Below are 25,635 nucleotides of genomic sequence, written 5' to 3' on the forward strand. Positions count from 1 at the left end.
CATGTAGTGATGGTCTGGTTATTTGTACATCCATGCCTGAATGTAGCTATCCTAGTCATTTTCTACAGCCCACAGTATTCTTCCTTCTCACATGTACACCTGTTTCACCAGTTACCAATGGTCCCTTAAAGTACAAAGTACATCTGATTGTCATATTGGCACGGATAAGAGTTTCTGCATAATTGTATAGCAACTTCATCTGTCTGCTGGCATCACCCCACAGCATAAAAGAGCCTTCAAACAAGGTAAATTGGATTGAGCTCCGAGCTCTCAAACACTCCTGAATACATTCAATTCTGACACATCTTCCACCACAAACAGCACTCTGAGAAATGTAGTACAAAGGCAGCTTTGCTGATAAAGTATTCATTATTCCTTGAAATGCGTATTTTTATTTAACAGATTTAAATCCTTCCTCCAGGACTGGCTCTAGACATATTAGCACTCTGGGCAAAATCATATTCTGGTACTCCCTATGATTACTGCATATTTAACCCTCAAGTTGGCATACTGATATGCAGAATGCAGTTTCCATTTTTTTGATATATAACTTTAATAAGCTAAGTCATGTGACTCGGTTCCTTAGTCAGATCTTTGTCTTGCTTCGGTAATATTACCAACTTCTTTAGTTATAATAATCATTTCTTTTTTGTGACTTGAACATCCAATTAAGGATACTGTTCACTGCCAGTCAACCAACTTTATGGGTGTTTTTCAAAAGCATAGTTATAAAGCAATAATGAAAGATTAGATTTTGTACTTGAATACTTCACTAGTCTTTTAAATGTTGGTGCCCCCTAAAATTTGATCCTAGGTTGCCTAGGCTCAGAAATGGCCCTGCCTGCCATAATCAAAACAAGCTTCCAATAGCTCACAATTACCATTTATAATAGGAAAACTTATATAAAACCCAAAGCAATACCTGGAATGACACTCCAAAAGCCCTCCAGAAAAGATGTTTTTAGCTTTGTCCAGAAATCAGATAATGTTGGAGACAAACCTACTGTATAATGAGCAAACACCCAACAACAACACACACAGAGAATTCTTCCATGCTTTGATTCCCACTTGCCAAAAATGGGGAATAACCACCTAATTCTGCCTTTGACCAAAGTGTTTGGGCTGACTAATAACGAATTATGTTCCTATGAGCAACTCAGTGCCAAGCAATTAATGGCTTCATGAGTTAAAACCAACAATTTAACTTGTACTCAGAATCTACCAATAGAAGAGAACATTTGTAGTTCAGGACTGAACTGCGGGATCCTTGGTGCTGTCTGAGCTTAGTTGTTTTCTTGCAAACTTTTCGTTACCAAACTAAGTAACATCACCAGTGCTAGTAGGGAGTAGGATTTGTTCTCATTTGATTTACTCACTTGTAAGCTAACTGGAAGTTCATGCTGGCCCTGCAAAGGAGTAGGATATATACATAGTGACCTACTCACAGGTGGCCCCCAAATAGGCTCTAGATTTATTAACGTATTAATGTATGCCGATGACTTAGTGTTGTTTTCTAGAACCCAAATAGGAATGAGGAGACTTCTTGACAAGCTCACACCTTACTGTACTGCAAACCACTTGACTATAAATGTAGCTAAATCAAAAGTTTTAGTCTTTGGCAACAAGAATAAAAAGCACAATTGGCAGATTAACGACACAAAAATTGAACAAGTTACCCAATATACTTATCTTGGAATTGTTTTTTCCAGTGCAGGAGGTTGGACTCCGCACCATCAATACCTTTCTCAAAAGGTTAGAGCAGGAGCAAACCTTGTATCTAAATTAAGTAAACGAATCCAACCAACCTCCATTTTACCTCTTCGTAAAGTCTTTCAGGCTAAACTTGTTCCAATCATGCTCTATGGTGCTGAAATTTGGGGTCTTACAGAGGCCCCCATATTAGAGAGAACTCAAAATAATCTGTTAAGGAGGATGCTTGGGGTAAACAATTCCACTTCAGCTGCAGCCGTCAGAGCTGAATTGGGACATTTCTCACTTTACACCTATACAATCACTAGGGCGGTAGCCTACTGGCTAAAAATGACCCAGATGGATGCCAGCAGACTCCCTAAAATATGTCTAGAGGAACAGCAGATTTCAAATCCTCAAAGGTATTCCTGGCTAACCCGGCTGTCAGAAATATTGAACCGATATGGCGTAGGGTTCCCGTTGTGTGACACACTGAACCAAGTTAAACAACGGATTAAAGATATACATGGGCAAATGGATATGGCAACCCTTTCAACTAATCATTCCCTTAAACTGCTGACAGCAGTTAAAACAACTTTCACCCTGGAAAAGTATTTATATTTAGAAATGCCATCAGTGGAGAGACAGTTATTTGTTAAGTTTAGATTCGAACTTCTAGATACCAACGTTAGATTCGGCCGTTATCGGAAAATCCCGTATGACAAAAGAATATGCATATGTGGGGTAAACGTCGTGGAGGACACGGCGCATATAATATTCGAATGTAGTCTGTATCAGGAAATTAGAAATCAATATCTGTCCCCAATTATAAATAAATTTCCCCACTGGAATATAAGCCAAAAATTAGCATTTCTGTTGAGGGCTGACTCTCCTCCCCTGGTAAGAGCGATCACTCGATACCTTAAAAGGTTGACGGCAATACGAGCCAGTTATATCAAGGAAAATTTTATCGATTGTAAGAAAGATGAGCTCAGTTAGAGAGGAGCTATCCTATTTGGGTTATCTAGTCTTCTAGTCTTGGCAACTTAGCTATTGAAATTTGATATGGTAAAATTTTAATGTCATCTATTATATATTTTTAGATTGCTATTTTTGTAACTGTTTTATCTTTTTCCCTTTTTCTCTTCTGTTTTGTTTGAAAAGGCCTTCGGGCTATTCAATAAACTATACATACTCACAGGTGCTTGAGTTGGATATACTCAAGCACTTGTGAGTATCTAGGTCACTGTATTTTACACCAATTGAAGCTTCCGGGTAATCTTTAATGACAGTCCCATGTAGCATGTGTTGCAATAGTCCAATGAGGAGGGCAGATGCCCATTATATTGTAAGCAGAAAGACATTCCTTGGAATTAAAGGAGGTTTGTTCATTTTTTTCTCACCTTTATTATTTTTATAAATAAGTCAAGGCAGAAAACATACTCCTCCCTCCCTTTAGTTTCCCCATAACATCAACACAGTGAAATGAGTTGGGCTCTGAATAACTTTCCTTTGTATGTGCTTTTACGTCATTCCTAAGTTCTCTAATCAAATCAACTAAATTTCTTTGCTCAGAAAGCCATTTAGAAAGTGTGCATTGTTTTATCTACTTAAACATATGATTTCTGAATTAAAGCATTTGTCAATAGATTAAACGTAGATGTGTGTGGTCGACTGCTATCCAGTTCCGATCTGGATTTCATATAGGATTCGTGAGTAACTTAGGATAGGGTTGATTTTTTTCAAAATATATAATGGTACCCATTGAGCTGCTCATTTTCTTTTCTTTTCTTTTCTTTTTTGGGGTGGGGGGACACATTAGAAATTTTTGTAGCAATTCAAGAAAAGGTTTCAGTCTTGCAGTTCCTGGGATAATAAACTACTCAGGACTTGTAATATTAGTGTTTGAGACCCCTAACTTAACTCTTGCAAAAGCAAATCCACATTGGCCACAAGTATCATCTGCATGGTCTGCTCAACAACAGATCACCCAGACAGGTTTGATTCTGTTTGGATGGTTTAGTCTTAGGGTCTTTGAGTCTCTTAATACCCTGTTCTCCCCCAAATAAGACATCCCCTGATAATAAGCCCAATCGGGCTTTGAGCGCATGGCAATAAGGCCAAGCCCTTATTTCAGGGTTCAAAAAAATATAAGACAGGGTCTTACTTTTGCGGAAACACGGTAGACTATAAGTATCCCATTATAAGAGATTTAAAACACTTTGCTTTAAGAACCCATAATTGCATTTAAAATTGCACCATAATAGGCAGAAAGGTAAACACTTTTAGTCCATGGTAAGATTTGTTCAAACCTAGTAAAGGGCAACTGCATTTTACTTTAAAAAGTTACGTCTGTATATAAATTAAAGTTCTAGGCAAGCCATACATGCCTTTTTCCATGCGGAGGGAAGCAGTAAGCAAAATCTTTAGGTCCTCTTTAGTATCTTTCCAAGAAACTCCCAGTTGCAGTGTTAGAATTCACATTATATATTGTCATTCATGAAACCAGATGCCACACCTGAAAGCAGGGATAGAACTACAGCTAGAGAGAAATGGATTTAGTAGAATTACAGCACCCACATGAGGCCACTTGCAAAACTGAAGCCTATCACTGCAACTCAGTAATTTTTCCATGTACAATTGATCATTATGAAAATGATAGTATTCTGTAACTACGCACAGCATGCATTACCTACAAAAAAAATCAAATGTCAACAATAAAAACATATTAAACACACAATCCTAATACAATCAAAATCATTGTAGCAATCATAACACAGACACTTCTGCCTAGTCCTGCCTCAATCCCCAAATATATGCTTTAAAAACGTTTTTAAAGCACTATTTTTGAATTCCCAAATTAAAAGTGAGAGTATAATCTTTTTTATGCTTCTTGGTGGTGGGGGGAGGCATGCCACTGGAGGGGAGCTGCTGAAGAAAACCCTTCCTTTCCATTGTACCTCAGAAGGGAGAGTGAGCACCCTCCCCAGGTATTTTTTGGTTGGGCAAATGGTTGGCTGCAGAGGTGCGTTTCAGCAGGTTCTGACCAGTTCGGGAGAACCGGTAGCGAAAATTTTGAGTAGTTCGTAGAGCCGGTAAATACTACCTCTGACTGGCCCTGCCTCCATCTATTCTCTGCCTCCTGAGTCCCACCTGATCGGGAGGAAATGGGGATTTTGCAGTAACCTTCCCCTGGAGTGGGGAGGGAATGGAGATTTTACAGTATCCTTCCCCTGCCACACCCACTAAGCCACGCCCACCAAGCAATGCCACGCCCACCAAGCCACACCCACAGAACCGGTAGTTAAAAAATTTGAAACCCACCACTGGTTGGCTCGTTTTGAGAGGATTGAGCTCCTGGCTATAACCTCCATCTTTCATTCATGTATGTAATTAGTATTTGCTACATAATATATATATATATATATATATATATATATATATATATATATATATATATATATTCTGTAGCAATAGCACTTAAGACTTATATACTGCTTCATGGAGCTTTACAGCATTCTTTAACCAGTTTATGGTTTACAGAGTAAACATAATGCCCCCCGTCCTTATTTTACCAACCTCAGAAGGGTGGAAGGCTGAGTCTATTCCTAACATTTTTATAAATTTTTATAAGAAAGACTAGCATATTGTCAAAATTAATTCATCTTTTAAAAGTGAAGTTATTGCTAAAATGGCAACCCAAGGAAGTAATGAGCACTCATTCTCTTGCAGGCCAGGTATTTCTTTTGGGGAGCATGAACTGGATGATTTCAGGTAGCAGATGGTATCTGGCCTGTTGGTTGCTAATCCGTGCTAGATCAATAGCTGTAGCTACTATACACAACAGTAGGCTTAAAAACATATTTTCTTAACAGCATTTTCTCATTAAACATCAGAAATGAGTAAGTCTTACATCCTGAAACTATCTACTGTGGTAGAAACAGATGCCTAAAGGTGCTTTTTCAAGAGGCAACTGGACTTCCTGGTTTTTCTTTGAAGACGTTTTGCTACCCATTTAAGAAGATGAATAAGCTTCTTGGATGAGAAGTGAAACGTCTTAAGAAAAACCAGGAAGTCCAGTCACCTCTTGAAAATGGGACAATCATGACCTGGATGACTGAGAATCTCCATAGACATCTACTAGGGAAGAGTATCTTAATATTTACAATCACACTTAAGTTTAAAAGTTGAGCAAAACTGGAATATGCCTTGATCTTAGAACTGAGTTGACCATATTTGAAGATCTTCAATAGCCAGGGACTATTTAATACCTGGTGTTTTAAGATCAGGTTTCTATATGAAACCGAAGGATAGGGAAAGCAAATGAATTTCTTCCCAGCCCTTTTACAGTAGCATTGATGGAAGGTGTTTGCATTTTTTCCTGTTTTAAGTTTCTGGTCTCCCTTCCTATATTTAATGTGTAACAGGGGTGTCAAACTGGCGGTCCAGATGCGTCATACGCAGGCCACGCCCACCCCAGCTCCACAAAGGGGGAAAACATCGTCATGTGACAGCAATGTGACCCCACAAGTTTTGACACCTGTGCTGTATAAGGTAGCCTTCATTTAATATCCAATTGCTTGCTACTGTTTGAAGTTGCCACAGCTCTTAACAAGTACTTACTGGGTCCTCATGGTTGCAGTTGTTGCAGCATCCGGTCACATGATTGCAATTCAGGCAATTGGCAATAGGTTTGCAATTACAACAGTTGCATCCCAGTCACATCATCTTTTGTAACCTTTACTGCCACCTAGCAAGCAGAATCAATGGGGAAGCCAGCAAGCAGTTGGAAATATTGTGTAACTATGGGATGCTGCAGCTGCATGGGATTTGCCTAACGGCAATTAGTAGTGACAGAATTCCCATTGTAAACCAGTATAATCCTGCAACGTTGCACTTATGACTGTGTTGCTTAGTGTCAAAGTTCCCAGCCCAAATTATCACCAGTAAGAATTACCCATAGTACCCATTTCCCTGAAAATAAGACTGGGTCTTATATTAATTTTTGCTCCAAGACACATTAGGTCTTATTTTCGGGAAAACATGGCACTAAATGTGTCCCAACTGGCTGATGATCTTAACTGGAGCTTATTTTGGGGGTAGGGCTTATATTACAAGCATCCTGAAAAAAATCATTCTGGGGCTCATTTTCCGGTTGGGTCTTATTTTGGGAGAAACGGTATATGTGTACAAGAAAGTGAGATGCATATGGTGCTTTAGCTCATGTAATCAGGATGGAAAGAGATCTGAAGCAGCCAACAGGATCCAAACTAGTACTGATGTTTAATAGAATTTTTTTTCTCTACATCCTCCCTTGCTTCCCCCAACCAAACCCATCCAATTTTCAAATTTTCTCCCTTCCCCAACTACATTTTACTGAATGCTGTTCTATTTGGTGATGGGCAAAGTTCTGAGCCATTTTACATAATTCCTTTTCAACATTCCATTTACTTGGAAAAACTGGAGGCTAAATACAAATGGCACTCCTACATTTTTGCTGAAAACTCAAAATCCTTGTGAGGCAAAAGCAGCTTCTTTACACATTTACTCTACTACCCGTATCTACTTTTCTCTCTTCCCCAAAATAGTAATTTTTAAAATTCATCTCTCTTCAAAAGCAAATAGTTAATTGGAATGTCTTTCCAAATATAAAGGACTGCAGATTAATGATCCTGAAAATTATGCAGAGTCCTTGACTTACAATCACAATAGAGTCTAAAATTTGTTAAGACATTTGTTAAGTGAGCTTTGCCCCATTCTACCACCTTTCTTACCATAGTTAAGTAAATCAGTGCAGTTGTTAAGTTAGTAACATGGCTAAGTGAATTTAGTTTCCCCATTGACTTTGCTTGTCAGGTTGCAAAAGAACATCACATGACCGAGATACTGCAACTGTCATAAATATGAGAGTTGCCAAGCGACTGAATTTTGATCGCATGGTCACTGGGATGCTGCAATGGTCATAAATGTGAAAAACGGTCTTAAGTCCTGTATTTCAGTGCCATTGTAACTTCAAATGGTTGCTAAATGAAGCATTGTAAGTCAAGGACTATCTGTATTCTGCAGGTATTTCCAAGTCTGTCTCAATATTTTACTCATTGTTTTTGAAAAATTACTAAGGATTTACAGATTATTTATTATAAATAAAACTGAAGGATCAGTATTAAACATTGATATCAACATAATAGTTTAATTCAGTATGATGTGAGAGTCCTTAAAGTTTTAATTCTGCATTTTTATTACTACGGCATCATTTATGTGCTGACTTCCTATTTTGGTATAAATGGATCTGGAATGACGAGAAGAAACATGTTTTACTCTAGGCTTGCAGAAAGCCAGTACTGACACAACTGCATACGGATACATTTTCATAGCCATGTTTAATTGGCAGATAGTGAGATAAAAGATAGCATTCAAATAAGAATATATTTCTATTGGTCTTTTAGCTCCTTCAGTCTTCTAATGGCAGATTTCACTGTCACTGCTGACGTGGTGCTGGAAATAAACAAAAGTATTGTTGTTATTAGAGTCAGGAGTTTGGCCACAATTGAGATGTACCTAGAATACTACTACTCATCCCAGAAAGGGATAAGAGGACTAACCCAACAGACCCCTTAACCAACTAAAAATAAAATAATTCAAATTATATACTTCTACCATGGCCCCAAATACTCTACACCAGGTCATTTCAATTACAATCACCAAAGAATAATCTATTAATTGCATTTGAATATTTCCCTCAGTCTATACAGCATACCCCACCATAGGTAAAAATGGAACATTCACTCAAAACTTAAGTCTAAACACCGCGCTGTTATCTTACTTGTAGGTCCAAGCTCCACCAGCCACTGTTTTCATACATGAGCCACAATGCCAAATACCCACTGCTTTCCTTTTCATTTTGGTCTGTAAGAAAAGTATTTTCCCATTTGGTAAGTATTCAAACTACACATTCAATTGTACTAATGCACATTTTCTAACTGCACACATTGTGTTTTCATAAATTGGTTCACCTGGCAATACGTGCATATATAAGTATGCGTCATATACCGTAGCACATCCCAGAGTGCAGCAAGCAAATCATAGGAGTCACATAATCCCCACCGATGCCTTGGGGCAAAGGAGACAAATAGTTGTCAAAAGCAACTATTTTTGAAGCTCTCCTGTAGAACTGCTCCAATAAGGAACACTACAATGCCTTATTTTTATAAGAGTAATATGGATCAGTTTTATTATTAAAAAAGTAGAAAGGATTTTGCTAACTCCACTTTGAAGAAAGAACGTAAAATTTCCTCAAGCAGATAGCCAATGTAAAAATTCCAAGCACAATAAATGGTACGATTAAGCAGGCTGGTTCATACAAGGGTCAGTAATTACAAATTAATCCTACGTTTGACATAAATTAGTAATAACTATGGGGAGTCTCTCTCTTTTTTTTTGCACTGGTTATTTTTCACATGTGCAGCAATAAACAAAGTTCCAATTAAATATTATATCATCTCTTTAAAACACATTTTTTTCCTGGGTTTTTTTCATAACACCTGAGTAAATTCCTTAATTCTGAAGCTTCAAAACATTTGGAAAATCAATTACTAGTGATATTTAACCTAAACAATAGTAAAAAGTATTTTAGACTTAATATTATGACAGTGCTCTACTAGGATTTTATAGAAGCATTCTGTACACTGAGGAGAATGAAGCAAAGCATTTTTCCAGATCCTTCCTTTTCCATAGGAATTTTAATTACCTTTATTAAGATAGTTCTTAATAAACCACAGTCCCAATACATATGGGAACAACCAAATAAGAAAGAATGGATTAGGTGGAATGTCCAACTCAAACTTCTTCCTTGTAACTGAAATCCCCATATAAACCACAAAGTAACTATCCATACATCCATACATCTGGTTTCACACAGAAATGGCCTGATTATTTCATTCTGGAGGATTCAGAGCATCTTCAAACATGTCAGAGAATTAAAAGAATTTCCAAAACTGGCACATTAGCGTAGAGATATTTAAAAATATATGTATCAGCTCCTACATTTCATAAATTTATATCTAAAGTAAAGTCTCTCAGGAATAACTGACCCCTTAAAACTGAAAAGACATGGACGTCCTCTAATTAAAAACAATATTTTCATACATTTGCTGCTATAAAGTAGAGTCTTACCTTTCCACAGAAGGAGCATGTATACTTAGCATGTTGGCTAATTTCAATTTTCTTCACCATCTTCCTGAGGGAAGCTCCATATCGGGTACCATATTTACCTACAATCCCAACCTTCTTAGTACGCTTGGCCTGTTACAGCAGAGCAACAAAAGTGTCACATTTTTCATTTCTGTTACCATTATCTGTTCTCATCAAGATAAGTACATAGAATGAGAGATATTGTTGTGTATTATTGCAAGTATGGACTGTAGGAAGACCCAAGGTCTTCAGTTGATTTATTAATTTCACAATATAACTTCAGATGTATTTGCATGCCACACTGAATTACAAACTATGAACTATGTTTTTGTCTAACCTGTTAGAACCATGGCTCATCTATGCATAAATCTTTTACAAGCCAATATTTTCAACTTAATCCACTTCAGAGTTGAGGGGAAAAAATGAAGCGATAACCCAATGAATGCAATTTTAAGCCTTAAGAGTAAGTGAAATACAAATGAAATCAATTTTAAAGAAGCAAACAATTACCAAACTAAGCACATTTAAATATTGGGGAAGATAATATGCATTACCAGCCTAATTCCGTATTTGCTTACTATTGTTTCAATGAGTTTAATACAATTCTTGTTCAAGTCAATGAGATTCTAATCACAGTACTTCACCCAAACAACCAAGTGGCACAACAGGATAACTTTTGTTGACTAAAGATGACAAGTGCATAATATTAATCACTATATAATTATTGCATATTAACTATTACTTAAGATAATATTTACACTTGCTTGCCTTGTTACCCAAAATGTACTAAATATTGTATTTAGTTGTATCTATTATCCCTAACTCCAGACCCCAATACAAATAATTGCCTCTGGATAGGGACCGATCTCTCAGTATTACAAATAAGGCTAGCAGCATCGTGTCCAGGCGCTCCGAGTATTACAAACTAATTTTTTTCTCTCCCTACAGAAACCTTAAAAAAAAAGACTTAAAACTTGATGGGAAATTATCAGGAAAAAAAGGGGAGAGCGGAGAAGGATGGAGCAAACAACAGAATGGCTGGCTGGCAAAGCGCTTAACCTATACGTGAAATTGGAAAGTTTCAGCCACAAATAATCATTTTTTTTAAAAAAAGTGCAAGCGGCTATAATGCAAATATGGGTTACCTCCTGCAACAGGAGCGCCTTTGTGCAAAAAAATTAATTATTAATTAATTAATTAATTAATTAATTATTAATCAATTAATCAACAAGACCTACAGCGTTTAATTGTATGCGAAGGAAGAAAACAAGTAACAATTGTTTACCCCCCCAATTAGGCGCTTTCCATTCAAGCGCCGTTTTGCAGAAAGGAGCGAGCAAGCGCGAAACCTTGATGTCTTAGCATCATAATAATACAGACTCCCGCATTCACATACCCAATTCGCGATTCTTACCGAAGCCGGCTATACCCGGCAGTCTCCCGCGAGCCCGCCCTAAAATCACCTCTAAATATTCCCAATATCCCCAGATATCGTTTCCCCAGATATTTCATCCCACATATTTCCAGATGCTGGCCCCGCAAACGCGAGTAACGGGAAAGATGGCAGCAGATGAAAACGAATATAAATACAAATTACAACTCCACTCACCATCTTGCTCCTCCAACAGGCCGCGGAGAGAAAGAAGGAAGTGCCTTCTGCGCATGCGCAGTGTCCGTGCCGCTGCCAGGAGAGACCGGAAGAAAAAATGCACACACGTGAACAACGATAGAGTCTGGCCTTTCCTTTGCGCTCCATTTTATCCTGTAGTAGTCGGACAACGTCGGCGGACCAACTCCCCCCCCCTTCCAAAAATTAGCATCCCATGTTTTCGATTTTTTCCCACCCCGCAATGCCTCCTTTTGCTGTTCATGCAAGTGTAATAAAAAGTATTGTTCGACGGGTGAAATGGGGTTTTTGTTAAAAAATAAAATGATAGAACACATCGTATTTATAAACAATATTTTTACTGTAGAAAAATTGCTAGGATTGCGCATAACACTTCTATTAATGTCGATACATTTCTTTACAGCCCTGTTTCTTAAACTGTTTGCCCTTTCCCACTTTTAAAAATTACAGAGGACCCCCAAAAAAGCATTGGCTTGTGTGAGTTATATTTATCACTGCTTACCAAATTAAAAATTAAACTTGATACAGGTATATTCATTGTATCATGTAAAAATAACTTATGCCCATAGATAATAACATTTTTCATTTTTAAAAAACCCCTGAATATTTTAACAACAAAAAAAAAAAGAATATTTTTTTAAACGTTTGCAAATATTTTCAATATCTGGCAAATAACTGATTCCACAAATTCCTAGGTTAGTCTTGAGGGACCCCATGAGGTCCTCAGTCCACACTTTAAGAAACACTGTTTTACAGCATGACCAGATTGCTATAATCAGCTTTGTAAAGGTTATTATCAAAAACTTTTCAGAAACTTCATGTTGGTATTTTTTTTAAAAAAGCTGAGATAATTGCATTTGCCTCAGTTTGATATGTGAAGCCATCGGTTGTACACCATAGTGCAGCAGAGAAATGAAAGCATCATGCTAGTTTTGGGGCTGTTAAAAGATAAGTAATGTAGGCAGATAGGAGAGAAATGACTGGGGATTCCTGGGAAGCAGTGAAGGGACGTGCAGATATCACTGAGAATAACATTCTGATGGAAGATATTCTACAAGTTCGGGGATCCCAATTCTAAAAAAAAATAAATAAACTGGTTGCCAGAATGCCTCTGGTCTCTCCAGCAGACAAAGGAGACATGATCACAAAGCCTGATGCCAGGGGGCCCTTTCTGCAATGGGCAATTGGAGCCTCTCATATAACCAACCACCCTGGGCTCCTCTTCCACATGGAATAGATAATTTATACATTGAAAGAGTTGTTGTAGTTTCCAAAGGATGATACTAATTTTCTGCTGGATCACCTTGATCTGCTTCAAGCAGCTAAGCTGGCACCGGGATGTAGGTTCAGTTGTGAGCATATGTCCTCAACAAACAGCAAGCACAGAATATCTTGGTGCTGTGGGGCAGGAGAATTACTGCAGGTTCGAATCTCGCCAAGGCTCAAGGTTGACTCAGCCTTCCATCCTTTCTAAGGTAGGTAAATTGAGGACCCAGTTGTGGGGGCAATAAGCTGACTTTGTATAAATATACAAAAGAATGAAGGCTATTGCTTAGCGCATTGTAAGCCGCCCTGAGTCTCCAGAGAAGGGCGGCATATAAATCAAATTAAAAAATAAAATAAATAAATAAATAAATAAAAATGCACGGAAGCTGTAAAGTTGAAATTGCAAACATGCTCTGTCCCAAAAGAAAAATACCATATGTAGTACATACCCATAACAAATAAACAGACTCTGGTTTCAAATCACTGCAATCATTAGATTTCCACTGAAACTAGTGGATGACAAAGATTTTACTCTTTATACCTTGAGGCTGGCCTTGGGCTATATTTGGATAAAAGGGAAAGTGTTATTTCAATTATGGTACTGCTCAGAATGATTTAAGCCTGTCACTCACAAGCTGAGATCAAGATGAAGGTAACATCACAAGTTTCACAACAATTGACTATGCCAGTAGATGTTTCATTGTATGTAATAAAAGAAACTAAACTATCAGCTATATATTGGTTTTGGTTAATATTTGTTCAGTTAAACTCAAAATTTATACCTTTTAAGTGAAGTTTTAATTAAGGGTTTAACTGCAATCTTATGCTCAATTTTCCAAGAAGCCTATTAAAACATGTTTTCCTTCCGTTCACTCATGTTGGATTCTTCTTGGATTTTGCTTGCACAAGTCTCTGTAGTTTTCTTGGCAAGGTTTTTTAGAAGTGATTTGCCATTGCTCCCTTCCCAGGGGTGAGAGAAAGTGACTAGCCCAAGGCCATAGAGCTGTATTTGAGCCCAAGTCAGGACTAGAACTCACAGCCTCCTGATTTCTAGCCTTAACTACGACTACAAACTGCTTCTTCTGTTCAATTTAATATGAATTAATAATATACACTTTTATTCTTTTTATTGGATGTCTAGTAAGAATAATTATTTTTAATTATATACTTATTTATTTGCTTGATATTTATAATTCTTAATATTAACTTTTCCTCCCATCAAATATTTCTTCAAAACATTTTATGGATCCACTAATTGTTCTGAAAACAGCTTAAAAACATTCATGTATCGGTTACTCTTCTGGTAGAATATCAACATTTAAAATTTGAACAAAAATCAATCAGTGAAATTACCTGACAAATTGTAGTACTCAAATTTTGGCCAAATGCTGATTTCCATTGGCAAAATATTTTATTCATGTTGAGCCTCTGGCGTATCCTGAGGAAAAAATACTGCTTTAAAGTAAATATTTGGATAGATGATCCAGGAACTTTTGGAACTCTTATGATTAGAGAGATTTGTCTTTCAATAGTTGATAGGATTAGAATTTCAATCTGAAAACACAGTTATCTGAGACTCAAGTTCTGTTATGTGCCAGCATGCAGAGCTTTGAACTACAAATGACTGAGTAAAATAGGGATTCGTTTTATTATATCAAATTAAGGATATGTCTTTATCCTTATTAACACAAAATTCATTTAAATAAAGTTTATTTGAACAACCAAATAATTCACTGATCACACTGATTTTTTTCTCTTTAAATTACACTTTAACTAATAAAAATAAACATAATTATATAATATTGTACAATATCCTTGTATTCATGGAAATTACTGAGTACGCTTTTTTTTACATGGACTTGCTGAGAAAAAATGTCCTGCTCTATTGTTCAATGAGTTTTCCTGCCCAGAATCTTCACATGTCTCCATTGCCTCCCCAAGCAAGGCTTCATCCATGTCCTCTATATCCTCTGAAAAAGTCCTCTGGAAAAGGTCCAACATGGTCTGCTGCTTGGGGTCCTCCTATGGAATTAAAGAGAAAGCCTTTTTCAAACTCTTGACAACACGGCCACATTTATGGCAGTTTGCAGCATCTTGTGGTTGTGTGAACTTCATTTTATGATGGTTTTGCCAAAAATTGGCACTTAATCCCAGTTTTCAACAAAACTGCACTGATAGCAAACAGTTGGTTTGCTTAACGATTGCAGCATTTGCTTAATTACCACAGCTGTCACTTTATGATTGCTGCAGCCACTTAACATATGCCACGAAAAAGTTGTAAAATCTTTGCCTTATGACCTGCGAACATAATGGGCATGCTCCATTACGTCATATGTTAAGGACTACTTGTAAATTACCTAACTGTGGTGTATTCCTAGGAAAAGATTGATTCACTGGTGTTGTACATACAAACTGACAAGTTTTATTTGATTAAACTTTACATAGCTGTCCTAGACAGGAGATTAGCCGCTGGAGGTCAAATGAGTGGGCGTGGCTAAAGAAAGAACTGAATAGGACTATAAGTAAAAGTGGATGAGTGCATTCCTTCTTTGTCTGGAGCACCCTTTCTTTCCTGGCCTCTCTCTTCTCTCCTCCTGAAGCATTAGGCTATGGGAAAGAGAGAGATAATTCTTAATAGAGGTTTGCATTTATTGCCTGGGGAAGTCTTCTGAAATTAGGCTGAAGTGCATTTGTGCCCACAGATCTGCAAACCGCCAATCTCAGGCTCAGTAAATGGTTAATATCTGTAAGCAGGCTTTACTTCAAAATCGTTCCACATCATTTTGGTCACATCAGAAATGTTTACTGTTGTTATTTCAATTACAGCCCTCACATGTCTCTGTTCTTTCTCCCATAATTAATTTTGGGAACCAGTGGCCTTCTGGATTTATCCATCAATCATAGCCAGCTCAGGCAAGGATGAAGGATTCTGGGAGAGCTTCAGGTTCCCCAATCCTGCTCTAAAGGATTGTCATTAATGTCTTAAATGTCATATTTATGTCTAAATGTCTTAAATACATTTATAATTTATAATTTATTATATTTATAATATATGTATTATAATCCCCAGTTTCTTCCTTCTTTTGCTGCTCAAAGTATTATATGTTTCAGGAAGAACTTCCTTACATTAAATTATGAAACATTGTTTGCCACACAGTAGTTTACCTTGCAGGTATAGTAATTTGTGGTTTCTGCTGTCTCAGAGAACTTGGCTTCTGATAAACCAGCTTCACCTAACACCCTGATCTTCTTTTCAATCAGTGGCCTATGGAAAATACAGTAACTTCAATTATCAAAATATTCTGAGGGCCAGTCCTTCAGTACTGTTTGCATACTAAAAATGCAGATATTTATAATTAAGCTAAAACATCTAGTTACTATTATAATCATGCAGTTCATGAAAAATATTGAAAATTATTTGTAATAAAACAACAGATGTCATGCATTAAATGTGTTCAATTTCTCTTGTAGAGGATTGTGTAATACAATCATTAGTACTGGATTGGGACCAGGAGTATTTTAATATCCTCACTCAGCCATAAAACCTGTTGACCGATTTGAAGCAATCACTGAACTTCAACTTATACTATCTCACACAGCTGCTTTGAAAATAATATTGGATGGGGATTCCATATACATGCCTTAAGTTCCTGATGCAAAAGTAGCACATAAATGCACTGCACAAATCTGAAATTTACAACCTATGAATTACTGAAGAGCATAAGATAACTGTCCAGAGTTGCTTAAGATGGACAGCCATATAAATCTTTTAAATAAATAAATAAGTTACGAAGCATTTTTGGCCAAGAATAGGTCCATCCCCTCTCAAAACTCAGGTTTTCAATTCCCTATTGAAAGTGTTGCAGTGTTAGACTTCAGCAGTATTTTGCATTTATTTATAACCCAGTATTATTATCTATTGATAACTCAAGCTGGTGAACATACCTAATACCCTTTCCTCTTATTTTGCCTACCACAAACCTGTGAGGTGGACTGAGCTGATAAAGACTGACTGGTCTGATAAAGACTGACTGGTCCAAAGTCACCCAGCTGGCTTTTATACCTAAGATAGGACTAGAACTCATGATTTCCCAGTTTCTAGCCTGGTGCCTTATCAACTAGATCACCTGGCTCTTAGTAACAACATTAAAGCAATTTCAATTTCTGCAATAAAATTCTGCAATTGCATGTTTCTAGAATCCAAGTACTTTATCACTATCTGTCATAGTGATGAAGTTAGAGACAGCAAGAGGAAGATCAGGAAACAGTGCTGATGTGCCATTTTATTACAACAGAAGTACAAATGAACTCGACTCCTAATGAAGTACCCTTATTTTCTCAGGATCATAAGTCATAATCTATAGTGGCATAAAACCACTTTCTTCTCCCTACCATAAGTAATCATCTGCTGTGCCCTTTGCTACCAAATAATGGATATCCACAGAACTAGTCTGTCCAATTCGGTGTGCCCGATCTTCTGCTTGCATCAGAACCTATATTTAAAAGTAGAATATATAAATTAGAAAAAACAAAAACAAAGGGAATAGTTGTGATCAATGAACCAATAAACAATACTCCAATAAATAATAAACAATAAACCAGTGATATAATGTATTTGGCATAATGTGATAGTACTTCCATTTCAAGTGGGTGAGAAAAATATATTTAAAAATAAGAGAACTGGTGGGTGAAATTCCTAATGTACCCGTTTTACAGACAAGATTCAGAGAGTATGTGGCTGTTCTTATAATAATGTTTAAATGGATTGGTTGATTATTTGGTGTATTCCCATTTATATTAGAAAAATGATTCATTAACCTTCTTCAGACATTGCAAAATGGATGTTTTACATGCAAGAAAGAGAAGCAGAAACAAATACATTTACCTTATCCTCCTTCCTCTTTCTTCCATATGCAAAAAATCTCTATCAGTGAAGACTAACACGATAATTTCCAGCATATTTTTCATCATTTAAATCACATGGGGAGACTCTTAAGTAAGTTTTTTCTCTTCTCTATGCTAAGGGAAGCAGACTTAGCATGCTTACCACTATTTCCAATGGATTTTTTAAAATAGTAGAACAGCTTATAAAGCAAACTGACTTTAACTCCCTTTGACAAAAGAGCACTAACATAAAAATCAATCAAAGAGTTTGAGGTGAAAGAATCCTACACATAGTACTTATGTGCAGGCAATATTTTTCCCCTAAATTTCATCAATGACCAAAGCTACAAAGCAATTCTGCTAGAAGGCTAAGGTCAGCATAAAGGAATTGGAGCTACTACTTTCTGTAGAAAATTATGTGAAGCAAAATTACTTCTTCCTTGCCAAAATTCCTCCTTCTCTATGTGAAATTCAATTCCCTCTATATTTTCTACTTTAAACAGAATGATATTGTTTTAACTTTGGGCTATTTTAGCTTGGTTTTTTTAAAAGTGTTAGCTGTACACAGTTATGTATATGAGATGGATGGATGGATAACTTATTTAAGCAGAAGTAGTACTGGACAGAGTCTTCTTACCCCAGGGTTCCAGAACAGTTCGGTAAATACAACCAAATCGGCCGAGGAGAGAGTAAGCCCCATATTAGCAGCGGTCAAGGAGAGGATGGCCACCGACAGCTTCTCAGAGAACTGGAATTCTTGACTGAGGGACTGACGTTCAGCTGAGGGAGTGGAACCATCAATACGAATGAAGCCAACGTTCTGAAAGAGAAGATGAAGAAACGAAGAATAAATTATCATCAGGGTTTGCTTTTTTCTTAGCTCCTGTCTAAGAAAATGTAAAGATTTGTTCTCACTATGCCAAGCTGAGCTTTTCAGAACCAAGAGATTACAAATCACATTCCTGAATTTGTATCTAAATAAGTTCCATTTGTGTCCCGAGATGTAATAACTCAAGGAAAGAAAGTTTCTGGGTGTCCCCATAGTCAAATATTAGGCAAAATCTATATATGCTCATTTTCAGTTATTACATCACCTAGCAATCAAAATAATTGCGAGCTATTGGATTCAGTTTCATGAATAGAATTAAAATGTGGAGAATTCATATGTAAAGGAGATTATTTAGACTAGCGATTCCAACCTCCTGCATAGTGCAGGTATCCAAATTAAAAATGGCAAATATCTATCCAGCCTTTACTTGAAAATATCCGGCAAAGGGGGGCTCACTAGGGAAACTAGTACAGGACCTTCGGTTTTCCTTATATTCAATTACAGCCTGCCTCACAGGGTTGTTTCAGAGGTAAAGTAAGAGAAGATCCTCTAACTAAATCCTAACTAAAGAATTGAATTAGGATCAGGGATTCAAGTCATGACCTGACAATGGAGTTATGTAGCAGCAATCGCACCTTTTTCTCCAGTTCTTCACTGATTGCATCCAAAATTAGTTTGTGATGAGCAAATACCAGAAATTTCTGTCTTCCACTTTCCAATAAATCTAGGATGTATTCTCTGCATTTAGGGAGAGAGAAAGCTCAATAAACATAAATAGTATCATTTTTGCATGCACTTGAGATTCAGGGAAACAAGATAATTTAGACCAGAGCATTTGGCACTACAAGACAAAATCAAAAGTATTTACACAAAGGTATTGTAATGTTCTATAAAGTCGAACTGAGGGTATGGTCAAGTACCCTATCTGTTAAAGCTAAATGTTGTCTCCAAAGGCTTGGTCAATAGCTAACTCTAGCCAATAGCTATCAATCTTCCAAAAAATAAACAATAAAAACCAACTCCTGAAGCAACTACAATACTGTAGATACTATCTCCACGTGTTGCTGGCCTTGAAGTCATGAGCAGGCCATGACAAAATTTAAGCAAAGGCTTTTGGATTTCACATGGAACTTGGTCACATTTCAATAAAGAATGCACAGGAAAATCAGATCCGTTTTAGGATACCTTGAGGAATTTACCTTTCAGAAATACCAAAAGACATTTATACCAACAGTTTGACATCTTACTGTTAGCAGTTCTTGAGGATACATACAGAAAAATTCCTTCACAAAGAGAAGTCTGGGTGCTGCTGGGTCCTGGCCTCACACATTACTCTATTATGACTTCTATAATGAGTTCCTATATATTGTATATGACTTCTTGTAACAGTTAGCATCTCTTCTTATGCCATTTCCCAAATTCATAGCCTGAAGGATTCAAAGCCTATTAGGCATAAGCTAAGCAAAGAAAGGCAGAGCACCTTTTGCTCTAAGGTAGGGGTGTCAAACTGGTGACAACACATTATCGTCACATGATGTATTGCAACTTTTTCCCCCTTCACTAAACCGGGGTAGGAGTGATACCTCAGGCCTGTGGGCCACGAATTTGACACCCCTGCTCTAAGGTAAGGAAACAGTTACTTCAGTTGATTGGCAGTTCATCTTCCTGTTTGCCATCTTCACATACAAATTTGCTTGATCAAAACGATTAATGTTAAATAAAAATAATGGGAACAATTGGTGTTTGTATTATTGAGCACAACTCTTAACAAAATTCATCAGACTGTCTCACTACAGATATTTCCATTGTAATTTTTAAGTCTTTTAACAGATATTTCTCTAGGATCCCCGCAAATCAAGGTTATCTTGCATCTTTTCATTATAGCCAGGATTGATCTGATAATTAACTGCACTACAAGCCAAAAAAAAGCAACTTACAGGATACAGTGAATTTTGGCTTCTGAAGTCTTGTTGTAGAAGATAATGAGTGCTTCCTTCTGTTCTTGCTTCTGAAAAAGTTATTTGAAAAACTCATTAGTGATACCTGCAAACTCAGAGGGTAAGAAAGATTCACAACAACTTTTTTGAAGTACCATTTTTTTTAATCCTATAACCTCTGAATTGCATATTCAACCCAATGCAAATTAATTACTACTCTGACCTATCCTCCTTTTGGTTTTCACTTTTAGGTGAATTAGGATTAAGAATGATGCTAAAAACTAGTCTCATTAAACCAAGAACCAAAAGGAACAGTTTTCAGAAATTTATAAACCCTTTTTTTTGCCCCTAAACTAGCAGTATTTGCTAAATTTGACAACTGTGAAATTCTGAAAACACTTGGCACCAATTTATTTATTTGTTAAATTTATATGCTGCCCATCTCACTATCAAAGAGACTGTGGGCAACTAATTTCTTAGTCACTAGGAATGGGAAGCTACCATAAGGTGAAGCAGCGATCTGTTTGGAAGTCCCTTAGTAATTTCCTTTTTTCCCTATGGCTAATGTCTATCTCATGTCTAATATATAACTTATATATACCGTTTTTCCCCAAAACTAAGACCCTGTCTTATATTTTTTTGAACCTTGAAATAAGCGCTTGGCTTTATTGCCATGCTCTCAAAAGCCCGATTGGGCTTATTATCAGGGGGTGTCTTATTTTGGGGAAAACAGGGTATATACATAATGTATATAAAATATATATCCCATGGCTAATGATACATGTATAATGTATCAAAATGTATATAGTATTTGAAATAAATTTATCAACGTAGCATATTTCTATAGCCACAGTCCTATAATTTATCAGTTTCAACAAAATGAATATTAGTGGATTTCACAACATCTATGTATTATTTATCAGTTTTGCAACTCAAAACATTTTAGAAATCATAAGGCTTTGATTAAAGCACCAAAGAAATCCTACGAACATTAAATAACTCTAATAGGAAAAGAAATCCTTCTGTGACTGTTTATGAAATGCTTTGATTTTCTTCTATTCTAAAGTAGTGGTGACCAAGCACATGGAGACTTGCAACATTTCATTATTTAAGTTTCTTAGGTGCCCTCCTCCCCGGGGAATCTGTGTGTTTTTGCCCTAGATCCATTTAAAGATACATTCAATGCATAACATGCAAAGTGGGCCTGGTTTAAGATTTTCCAACCATGAATTTTAACTTCTGGTAGTTGCCTCTCAAATGATGGCAAAGCTTAACCGAAGTCACCTGTCTCTTCTCCAATCTGCCAAATGGGCAAACCTTCATTAAAACCTGCATAGTTAGTGATCTTGCCTCATAACCAGTGGTGAAATCTAAAATTTGTTACTACCGGTTCTGTGGGCGTGGCTTGATGGGGGGGGTAATGTGACTGGGTGAGCATGGCCATTTTTTTTTAACTTTTAAAACCATTTTTTCTACAACCTCTTCAGCGAACAGGTTGTAAAAAAATGCTTTAAAAAAAAATGCTTTCAAAACGATCCCAGCTGAGCTGCTTGATCGGCAGAGGGTTTTTAAAAAACCCTCTGATGATCAGGCAACTCAGCTGGGATCATCAGAGCTTGGATCATCAGAGGCATTTAAAAGAAAAAAGCCTCTGATGATCGCGCAGCTCAGCTGGGCATGGGGGGGGGCAGGGATTTTTGCTACCGGTTCTCCGAACCACCTACCTCCATAGCTATCAGATTGGGCGATCCGGTCCGAACCGGGAGCATTTCACCCCTGTAACAAACCTATTCAAACAGAGCCACTCCTCTCACCTGACAAACACAAGCATATCATGCCAAACCCTATGCCCGTGATGGCGAACCTGTGGCACGCATAGCCATATCAGTGGGCACGCCAGCTGAGCTCTGGCATACATGTGCACGCCGGCCAGATGATTTTTGGGCCTTCTGGGCCCACCAGAAGTAGGGAAACAGGCTGTTTCCTGCCTCCGGAGTGCGGGGGGGGGAGGTTTTTCTTTCTTACCTGGTTCTAGATCCTCTCTATTTATCTGGGAAGGGCGAAAACAGCCTTTCCCACTCCCTCGGACGCCCTCCAAAGGCCTGAAACAGCCCATTTCCCAACTCCCGGTGGGACAGGAAATGACTTTTTTGCTGTCCCAGCCTCCAGACTCCTAGAGAGGCTGGGGACAGCAAAAAACATGTCCCACCGGGAGTTGGGAAATGGGCAGTTTCAGGCCTTTGGAGGGCCTCCGAGGGAGTGGGAAAGGCTGTTTTTGTCCTTCCCAGATAAATAGAGAGGATCTGGAACCAGGTAAGAAAGAACAATGGGTGCCAGGTGGCCATCGCGTGCCAGGAGCAGGGGGGAAGGGGGGGTTGCGCACGCAGGGCAGGGCGCATAGAATTATTGGTGTGGGCGCACGGGTGTGTGACCCTCCCCTGCCCTCCCCCTCTCCTGGCACGCGATGGCAAAAATGTTAGCCATCACTGCCCTATGCTAACCTTCATTATGAATCAGTACTATGATTTGAGCTTTCAAATATACCTCAGAGAAAGCACAGAGTAGATTTGTTTGGTTTTAAAGCACTCCGCTTTAGAAACTCAGTGGATATGTCTTTTCTTCATGGGTTAGTACCATTCTGAGATGTGGAGATTCTAGAATTCTAGATTCTAGAATTTGAAAAAAATAAATTACAATTACAGTTAGCAAGCAGAAATTCATTTAGAAGATAAAGGAATCATGTTTTGCACTTTCAAACGGTTATTTTAGCATTCTAATTAAATGCAGCCTTATTCTAGACCAATATTTTCGACTTACACTTTTAAAACCCTTTGCCATTTCTTTTGCAGCTGCTGTCAACTCGGCCTTGGTTCTTGTATTAATGCCTTCAGGGGTTACCACTACCATTTTGCGTTGCTTTGCAGGAAGCTGAGAAAGCACATCAGATTTCAGGCGACGGATCATGATAGTTTCTTCTAACAGGAGCTTCAGTTCCCCAAGGTTGGAAGATCCAGAATAATCCCATCCCCAGGGCCGCTGAAATTCACGCAGGACATTAATTTGAGTTGCAGTGCAGAGTGAGAGTCTTTCCCACATCAGCACAATAAACATTTTAAAACACCCACCTCAGCCTCCTATAGACCCTTTGCATAAAAATGAAAAAAAATTTTTTTTTATGATTTATAGGTTTGATTATTAGGATAGATTATATAAAGAAGAGCAATATGATGTAAATTTAGAGAAAGATCAAAATACATTTGATCTATAACTGTTGTGAAGAATATCAGAAGCCACTTCTTTATACTTTTTTCTTTCTTATTTTTCTTCAACTTTTCTTTTTTTTGTATTTTTTCTTCTTTATATTAGTTTGTGTTAGTTTTTATCTTCTAGTTTAAAACTTCTAATAAAAATTATATACACTCTCTCCCCCTTTCCCTATTGTAAGGACTTGCATTTGAATTGTAAGGAGATCTTCAGTACTCATTTTCCTTTATAGCATTCTAAGGATATCAGTCTCTTTGTAGTCCTGTTGGCAAGTCTAATTCATTGGATAAGTATAATGGAATTACTGGCTCTTTACAACCAGCAACAAAAAAGCTTCTTACTTAAAACAAATAGGTAAGGAGAATGAAGGAGGAACAGTTCAACTAGGATCAGATACAGGTCACAGAGCTTAAAAGGTACCCAATACCCCAATGAAACTGTTGTTACACTTGATGATGGGTGGTAGAATTGGGTGCTAGTAAAGATTCCACAAATACAAACCTGGTCCATCCCTGTCACAGAGTGCTTTCTTTTTCTATTCTAGAAATGTCTTTTTCACTCACACCTCACACTAACTAATGGCAGGTCCATTCCGGGAAGCATGCATTTTGTTTGTTTGTTTATTTATTACATTTTTATTCCACCTTCCTTATTTTTATAAATAAGAAAGGTGGACATACTTAATACTCCTTCCTCATCAACTTTTCCTCACAATAATCTGGTGGGATGGGGTGGGGTGGGCTGAGAGTGTGTGATTGGTCCAAAGTCACCCAGTTAGTTTTCATGCCTAAGGCAGAGCTAGAAGTCCCAGTCTTTTGGTTTCTAGACTGGTGCCTTAACCATTAGACCAATCTATAAATATAAACTATTTATATTATTTATAAGAGCCATGGTGGCACAGTGGTTAGAATGCAGTATTGCAGGCTAATTCTGCTGACTGCCAGCAGTTTGGCAGTTCGAATCTCACTGACTCAAGATTGACTCAGCCATCCTTTCTTCTGAGGTCAGTAAAATGAGGAGCCAGATGGTTGGGGGCAATAGGGTGATTCTGTAAAGTGCTTAGAGACTGCTGACAAGCACTGTGAAGTCGTATGTAAGTCTAAGTGCTATTGCTGTTACTATTGCTGTCTTTTTAATATATAACTGAAGGAGGGAAGCATACCTAATATTCCTGTTTCCTAGTTTCCTTACATCAATAATCCTGTGAGGTGAGTTGGGCTGAGAAAATGACTGGCCCAAAGTCACACAGCTGGTTTTCATGCATAAGGCAGGTCTAGAACTCTCAGTACCCAGGTTTCTAGGCCAGCACCTTCACCACTACACCAAACTGGCTCTCTTCTATGAATGTATTTATGGATGTTGACATAACGTCTAGATCCCGATATCCTTAAAACACTACCCCTTATAACTGCGCTTGAAATTTAACCAAAAACTCAATAACAATATACCCTCGTCTATTCAGGGTATGCAATTCACTTATCTTTTTGCTAATATAGGCTAATATAACCACAAACATTTCCATGCCTGGAGAAAGAGGGTTAAATCAATGAATTCTGATGTTGCAGAAAACTAGGGGAGCAAGTTAGCTGCACTGAGCACTCATTGTAAATCCTTCTTAATTTTTGGTCCTATTTCAGAAAGATAAGAGGCACGGTTACAATAGATTCTTTTTCTACTTTGCTCATTCCATGCTGTGGGTTACACATAGACATAACCTATCAAATACATCACATTATGTATAAACAAGGCTGCTACATTTGATCAACAAACAATAACTAGGAAATCCTAGCTAATAATTCTGTGAACCATGCCTTACATGTCTATAAATTACATAGGAAGTCGTTACAGTTAATTTTGGAATGAAACTTTTCTGTAGGGTAAACAAATGAATCTTTATATGAATATGAATGGACAAAGAACTTTGGAAAAACTTGTGGCATTTTACAACA

At 37.5% G+C, this 25,635-nt stretch overlaps 2 protein-coding genes across 3 annotated transcripts in view; both read right to left on the reverse strand.

Annotated features, from left to right (window-relative positions):
• Positions 1 to 7,852: 7,852 nt before the first annotated feature.
• RPL37A (ribosomal protein L37a) lies at positions 7,853 to 11,650 on the reverse strand. Its single transcript, XM_034421937.2, has 4 exons — positions 11,489 to 11,650; positions 9,862 to 9,990; positions 8,513 to 8,595; positions 7,853 to 8,184 (listed from the first exon to the last, which is right to left on the reverse strand). The coding sequence occupies exons 1-4, from the start codon at positions 11,633 to 11,635 to the stop codon at positions 8,121 to 8,123; spliced, it is 423 nt and encodes a 140-aa protein (XP_034277828.1). The 5' UTR covers positions 11,636 to 11,650; the 3' UTR covers positions 7,853 to 8,120.
• A 2,753-nt stretch (positions 11,651 to 14,403) lies between these two features.
• SMARCAL1 (SNF2 related chromatin remodeling annealing helicase 1) overlaps positions 14,404 to 25,635 on the reverse strand; it is a 31,045-nt gene continuing 19,813 nt past the window's right edge. Inside the window, exons 12-18 of one of the 2 annotated variants that reach the window (XM_034421915.3) lie at positions 23,240 to 23,458; positions 20,423 to 20,493; positions 19,121 to 19,223; positions 18,294 to 18,476; positions 17,165 to 17,265; positions 15,938 to 16,037; positions 14,404 to 14,794 (exon numbers count right to left, since the gene is read on the reverse strand). In XM_034421915.3, the coding sequence (XP_034277806.2) occupies positions 14,603 to 14,794; positions 15,938 to 16,037; positions 17,165 to 17,265; positions 18,294 to 18,476; positions 19,121 to 19,223; positions 20,423 to 20,493; positions 23,240 to 23,458 (969 nt within the window). In that variant the 3' untranslated portion in view covers positions 14,404 to 14,602. The remainder of the gene's footprint in view (positions 14,795 to 15,937; positions 16,038 to 17,164; positions 17,266 to 18,293; positions 18,477 to 19,120; positions 19,224 to 20,422; positions 20,494 to 23,239; positions 23,459 to 25,635) is intronic. The other variant, XM_034421924.3, reaches the window with a different exon arrangement.

Source organism: Pantherophis guttatus, chromosome 1 (genome assembly GCF_059756535.1).
Source record: "Pantherophis guttatus breed Tessera chromosome 1, ASM5975653v1, whole genome shotgun sequence".
In the NCBI taxonomy this organism is placed as follows: Eukaryota; Metazoa; Chordata; class Lepidosauria; order Squamata; family Colubridae; genus Pantherophis; species Pantherophis guttatus.